At 35.4% G+C, this 7,326-nt stretch overlaps 1 protein-coding gene across 2 annotated transcripts in view; it reads right to left on the bottom strand.

Moving 5' to 3' along the window:
• Positions 1–1,047: 1,047 nt before the first annotated feature.
• Positions 1,048–7,326, bottom strand: part of LOC131936945 (cytochrome P450 4A24) — a 41,073-nt gene continuing 34,794 nt past the window's right edge. For both annotated transcript variants that reach the window (XM_059294088.1, XM_059294087.1), the window contains one exon: positions 1,048–1,272. In XM_059294088.1, coding sequence (XP_059150071.1) covers positions 1,164–1,272 — 109 coding nt within the window. In that variant the 3' untranslated portion in view covers positions 1,048–1,163. The remainder of the gene's footprint in view (positions 1,273–7,326) is intronic.

Here is a 7,326-nt window from a genome sequence, read left to right as displayed (position 1 = left end):
AAAGGATTAGAGAAAGGGGTACGTAACAATATGTATATGTATATGTATATATATATATATATATATATATATATATATATATATATATATATATGTATATATATATATGTATATATATATATATATATATATATATATATATAGTATATATATATATATATATGTATATGTATATATATATATGTATATATATATATATATATATATATTTATATATATATATATATATATATATATATATATATATATATATATATATATATATATATATATATATATATATATAGGGGGCCCAGAATTTTTTTTGCGGGTTGGCCCTTTTTTCTAGTTCCTTCCGCTGCATAAAATACTATTCTTGTGATCATTTAAAACCAACCTATTTTGATAGTAGCAACTATAATATTAGCCGGCTGGTAGTGTGTTATTCCTTTCAGCCTTCCGTCATCGATATTGAATGTAGAAACATATCAGTAAACACCTCATGCCGTGCATTACTTGCAACGCATTGTCTTATTCAAATAATAGGGTAGGATCTATTTATGTAACGACTTAAATTTGTAGGCAAAGTTTTTACTCTTTTGCATACGTCAACAAAAGAACATGAAGAAAATATTAAATACGCGCATTACTAAATCATTAAGCGGAACAATGCCAAATGATATTTTTGCATAGATTCTTATAAAAAGGATACATTTTAATAACAGCAGAGTCGAATAAAACTAATTATTACAATGTTAAATAATTATGCCAGGAAATAGGAATAGAGGGCCATTTTATTTGATAGAGCCATTGAAGCGTTTGCGTTTCTGCTTTCTTTTGTGTTTTTTTTTTTGTATGTTTGTGTTTGGTTTTGTTTCTGTTCCCAAGTTGGTACATTTAAAAAAGATTCACCGTGGCGAAGCACGGGTATGCAGCTAGTATAAATATAAGAATATAACGCAAATAATAAAGAAAGAAAAAAGGAAACTCATCTTGGTGCCTATTTGCCTTTAAAATTTGGTGCCTGATTTGTTATGTATATTTCAACACATTTATTATAGGCCTACAGCATTTTAATTTTGTTTATTATTATAGTAATGCAAAAATCCAATGAATAATAAAAGGTAACATTTTTTTACACAGATTTGTTTCATAGACACCAATTGTAAGACGCGCTTTTAGCATTAGGAGTCTCTTCTCTTGATTTTAAGCCAAATTCCATTTTCACTTTTTAATACAGCCTGAGCACTTCTTGCTACTGGTGGACCATCAGGTGCCGACTCCAAAGTGTACCTTCAACAAAAATATAATTGTTAATTGTAGTTTTAAAAATCTAAAAGAAATAGACATTTCTTGTAGGTACTCGAGAAAGTGGACTTTTCTCGTAGAAATCTCTGTATACCAACAAGTCTTGTTTCTTTTGCCACTTCCAAGAACAATTTGATTTCAGATTTCAATTCAAAAACACAAAGATTTTATATAATTTACGACTTATACTAGCAATGGACTCTTGATGTCGGATTGGTTAGGGCAGTGGTTAGGAAGCTAAATCTTTTCTGTTTTCTGAAAGCCCGATTTTGAGCTAAACATAGATGGCGCACCATCCGTACAAACCCCCACAGCCGTTCTAACCCATTTTAATCATCCAGTTTCAAAAAAGGTATTTAATTTTCTCCATGCTATCTTCATAAAAGAGTAACTCTTCTTTGCTATCATCCGCATGAATATAGACAGACCAGCAACTGCGAACACGAAATCACGTCTGTTGATTTATCAACTTGAAAAGCAAACAATTGTGAAAGCTTAATTTTAATAAAAATGTGTTATTTAACATTTACGTACATGCAGCGTCTGATGAGATTTTCTCCTATTGTTTTTTTTTAGCGCAATTTCCATTCTGGAGAATTGCGTTTATTAACCCGTCATTTCTGGATGTATGAATGAATGAATGAATGGATGGATGGATGGATGTGTGTCCGCAGCTTTAAGTCGTATCTCCTCCTCAACGAAGCAATATCGATGACTAGTTCCAAAAGCAATTATGTTAAGCAAGTTACGAGGATGAGCATAGGCCATAAAAAATTCCGGGTTTCTTTCATGTATTTCCACTTAGCGACTTGAAACATGTACCAATCGATTCCTGCCATAATTAGAACAATATTGCCGAAGAAAGTTTTCAAAAATATCCTCTCGTTCGGGCACAAAATTTTAAAATTACATAAACACCTACAAAACCAATCGTTCTTCTAGCTTGAACGCACCCCAGGCTTTATACGTCAGAGCTATTTTTAGATAACATAAGGAAATTGCGCATACATGTCACTAGACTTTTTTAATTAACTTGATTTTTTGCTTGGCATTTTTCTATCTCGACTTCATTTGATGCTTGCACTAATGCTGGTGAAAACTTCCTGTTCGATCAAGGTTCTGGCGTTTGCAACTAGCTTCTTATTGACGAAAGAACTCCATATACCATGTATTTTTTGGTGTGTTCCGAATGACTCGTCTCAAATGACGTTTTTAGTTTTGAAGATTTTATAGATTCGTGACTGAGAACAACTTTGTACAGTGAGCTTTGTTTCTTCTCTAATACATTTCCAGTAATGCTAATGAAGCCGAATTTCAAAAATTCTTCTAAATATTTATGTTTTGTTTTTTCAAATTACTAAGGTTTAGTATACCAGTTGGCGACCCCCCCCCCCCCAGAAAGACCTTCGCGACCCCCAGGTTGGGAACCCGTGCTGTATAGGCTACTTCGTATACGAGAAAGTAAAAAAATGTAAGCAATTTTAAAAAAATTATATCGCTTTAGCGGTACCGGTACCTGCCCTGCACAAACATGTGAGATTAACCTATTTCTAAATATATCATGCACGCCCCGGGGGTTTGAGAATATACAAAATGTTCTATTAAAAATATATATGTAAATATGATGAACATAAATTAACATCAAACGCAAACGTAAATATAAACACCAATGTAAACGAAAACAAATCATAACCGCAAATGCAAACTAAACAGGAAACATAAATACAAACATAAAAGTACATTACACGCAAACATAAACACAAACATAAAAGCAAACAATAAAGCAAACGGAAACTTAAACGTTATTATAAAAGCAAAAAACGTGAACGGAAATGTAAACGCAAAAATAATCGCAAACGATAAAGCGAAAAATAATGTAATCATAAACACGATCGTAAACACAAACTCAAACCTAAAGAATAACGCAAACGGAGACATAAACGTTAACATAGATCACATTTAGATACGGTTCGAATCAGTTACTCATTTTAAAATAGTCTAATAACAAACTTTTCTGTAATATATCTATCTATCTATGGCTACAGGACATTACCCCCTGTATATTTTCCCCCCCGGACATTTCCCCCCCCCGTATTTACCCCCCGGAGCAATTACCCCCGGAGCAATTACCCCCTGTCAATTACCCCCCCCCCCCCCCCGGGGAATTACCCCCCCCCCCTCTCAAGTTAAAATCCTAACTCTAACTAGAATTTTATACCTATATACTACTTTAATCCAAACCTTACGAAAAAGACCAAAACCTAAGCATCCAGCTTAGCCTAAAACTTCACACAAAACCAAAACCAAAGCTAGACACAATCCTAACCCTAACACTAGCTCTAACTGTAATAGATTGACGATAGAAGCATGTGATTGTATATAAAACGTTTATTGGCCTCAACTTCATGATGGTAACGACAGCGAGCGGAAGTGACGAGAGACAAAGATATAAATACATATAAGGGACATCACTCAAGATAACAGTATAAATATAATACTAATACAAGAAGAGTGAGTTCCCTTGACTTCACAATTCTCACTATATTACACTAACCCTAACCCTAGCCCTAACCCTAACCCTAATCTTAACCCTAACCCTAGCCCTAACCCTAGCCCTAACCCTAGCCCTAAAACCTAATCCTAACCCTAACCCTAACCCTAGCCCTAGCCCTAGCCCTAACCCTAACCCTAACCCAAGCCCTAACCCTAACCCTAACCCTAACCATAACTCTAGCCCTAGCCCTAACCCTAACCCTAACCCTAACCCTAGCCCTAACCCTAAACCTAACCCTAACCCTAAACCTAGCCCTAACCCTAACCCTAACCCTAACTCTAACCCTGTCCGGGGGGGGGGGTAAATGTCCTATTGGGCGGGGGGTAATTGACAGGGGGGGGGGGGGGTAATTGACAGGGGGGGTAATTACTCTGGGGGGTAATGTCAAGGGGGGGGGGAATATCCGGGGGGTAATTGACAGGGGGGAAATGCCCTGTTCCCCTATCTATCTATATACTACTAAAACTCAAGTTTGTTTACATGTTTGAATATTTATTTGTTTGTCTGATTTGGTAATGTAAGGAAACTCCACTATATGGGGGGCTGTAAAATAGTATGTAGGTAGAGAACAATTTTTGATTGCAGACAGACTGTTAATCACACATTTATTTAAAGACGTTAATTAATTTATTGATTTATTCATAGGTAGATTAACCCCTTTTTTAAAAAAAGTTTTAGAGCAATGGCTTAACTTTGACTGAAAAGTGACGTTTGATAACTCATTTTTTTGTTTGTTTGTTTTTCTGATTTGTTATTGGGGAGAATCTGCATTATATGTAGAGCTGTAAAATAGGATTTTGGGTGGTAAATATTGTTCCTTCTTAAACACACTGTTAATTACAAACTAATTTAAAGCCGTTAATTAATTTATTGATATATTCATTGGTAGATTAACCACATTATCTATAAAAGTTTAAAACAATGAATTTAGTTATAGTAAAAAGATTTATTTTCATTTTACAACAATGTTTTCAATTATTTTTTCTTAAGGCCTATATGTTATTGATAAGGTTGACTATCAGCACCTCGCGGGACACAGGGCAGGTGAAGTAGAGTTCACCTGTTTCTATGTTCTCAGCATATGAAGGGATAGTGTGGTCAGAGCGATGCTCGGCCGGAATGGGTTTTTTTTTTAAAATTCAAACATGTCTGAGACTTGGCGGGACACTGGGCAGATGAAGTAGAGTTTAGTAGAGTTTTTAAAATATAAAAAACGTCTTTTTGAATGTGGGGTCTGGTTATTTTGGGATGATAAGTGCTGACAGACGTGATGTCATTTATGGATGACCCCCAAAACCCACAGTTATCTAACTAGATAACGGGTAGTCTAGTATACTACTAAAACTCAAGTTTGTTTACATGTTTGAATATTTATTTTTTTGTTTGTCTGATCGATTATTGTAAATAGTTCTACTCATTATGGAGAGCTGTAAAATAGTATGTAGGTAGAGAATAATTTTTATTGCAGACAGACTGTTAATCACACATTTATTTAAAGACGTTAATTAATTTATCGATTTATTCATAGGTAGATTAACCACATTTTTTTAAAAAGGTTAGAAAAACCACTAGACTCGACGGAACCGTGACGTCACAGTTTTTCGTTTACTTTGTTAGTGCAATAAAATGGCGGCGCTATCGAAGAAGATTGTGTTCCCATTCAAAAGATTAACGCATTCTAAATCTAATTTTCTGTCGGCCAAACCTTTAACAATGCGTCCGTCTGCTGTATTTATTACGTTCCAACACTTATATAAATTTTCAACTGTCTTTTTCATTTAGTTTTACAATAAATTTCTCCAGCTCTACAATCTGACCAAGAAAGTTATTTATAGATCTAAAAATATCATGTGACCAAGCAAGTTATTTATAGATCTAGATCTAGAATCTAGGTCAAACAAAAGATTAATTAGATACATACCAAAGATTAATTAAATAAAAATACAATCCATTTTATAATCATGATACATTTTTAGTCCTTAAATACTTGATATAAATCTTTGTGATTTATCTATCTAGATCTAGATTCTAGATCTAGAATTTCTAGATTCTAGATCTAGAACTAGATCTAGAACTAGCAAGAGTTACGCAAATACTAGATTCTAGACTTAAGCAAAAGAGTCGTAAAATCTAGATCTAGATAATTCTATCTAGATCTAGATAATTTCAGACCTTCTTTATTTTATATAAAACTTTGTTTGGCTAATTTAAGATAAAATTTAATTTGAAAGTTACTACTACTAGATCTATGCGCGTATATCAAGTTGCTTAAGGAGACTCAAAGTATTTAAGTATAGTATAAAAATTCATCTGTGACGTCACGAGTAAATAGCTAAGTTGTTAATGTATTCGGCTTTTATGCGGGTGGCACAGGTTCTAGACCAAAACGTCAATGATATTTTTTTTTTCAATTTTTATTTTATTTTTTAGATGTGAAATGATAAAGTTGCCTATCTGAACTTGGCGGGATACAGGGCTGGTGAAGTAGAGTTCATCTGTTTCTTTGTCCTAAGCATATGAAGGGATAGTGTGGTCAGAGACATGCTCGGCTGGAGTCGTTTTTTAAACGATGCAAACATGTTGTCTGAGACTTGGCGGGACACTGGGCAGGTGAAGTAGAGTTGAGTAGGTCACCTGTGACGTCAGTATATGAAGGGATAGTTCGAAATCGGTGTTTTCGGTGTTTTTAAAAGATAAAAAACACATTTTTGAATGTGGGGGTCTGTTTTTTTGTGACGATAAGTGACACTGCAGTAGCGTAGCGGGGGGGGGGGGGGGACATATGTCCCCGGGCGCCGACCTTAGGGAGCGCCAAAATGGGTTGGAAAAATAAATTGAAAGGTTGAGGGGGGTGCAAATCGAAAGTTTGAGGTGGGGGGGGGGGAGTGCAAATCGAAATCTTGAGGGGGAGGGGGGGGGGGGCGTGCACATCAAACGTTTGAGGGGGGGGGGGGGGGGGGTTGCAAATCGAAATCTTGCGGGGGGGGGGGGGGGGGGGTTCAAATCGGAAAGTTTTTCCCCGGGCGCCGGGAAGGGTCGCTACGCCTCTGAGTGACAGACGTGATGCTTTTTGATGGATGACCCCCGAAACGGATGACGGGTAGTCTAGTATATATATATATATATATATATATATATATATATATATATATATATATATATATATATATATATAGAGAGAGAGAGAGAGAGAGAGAGAGAGAGAGAGAGAAGTGCGAACATGGTCTTTTATATATTAGGATAAATCTTTGTTTTTTTAGCTATGTACTTGTCTAATTTGGGATATAATTTAATTTGAAATAATAGATCTAGGGCCTATTCACGTAAATCAAGTTTCTTGCGCTGACTATAGAAGTACCCCACTAATTCTACACCTAATCGGAAGTGCCTACATAGCTGAGATGTAGGTGAAGTAGAGTTGGGTAGGTTTAGAGTGCGGGGCACATGGCAGGTGAAGTAGAGTTGGGTAGGTTTAGAGTTCACCT

Source organism: Physella acuta, unplaced genomic scaffold, assembly GCF_028476545.2.
Source record: "Physella acuta isolate Inbredline_101_S28 unplaced genomic scaffold, ASM2847654v3 ptg000196l, whole genome shotgun sequence".
Taxonomy (NCBI): domain Eukaryota; kingdom Metazoa; phylum Mollusca; class Gastropoda; family Physidae; genus Physella; species Physella acuta.
This window is presented reverse-complemented; position numbering and strand designations above follow the sequence as displayed.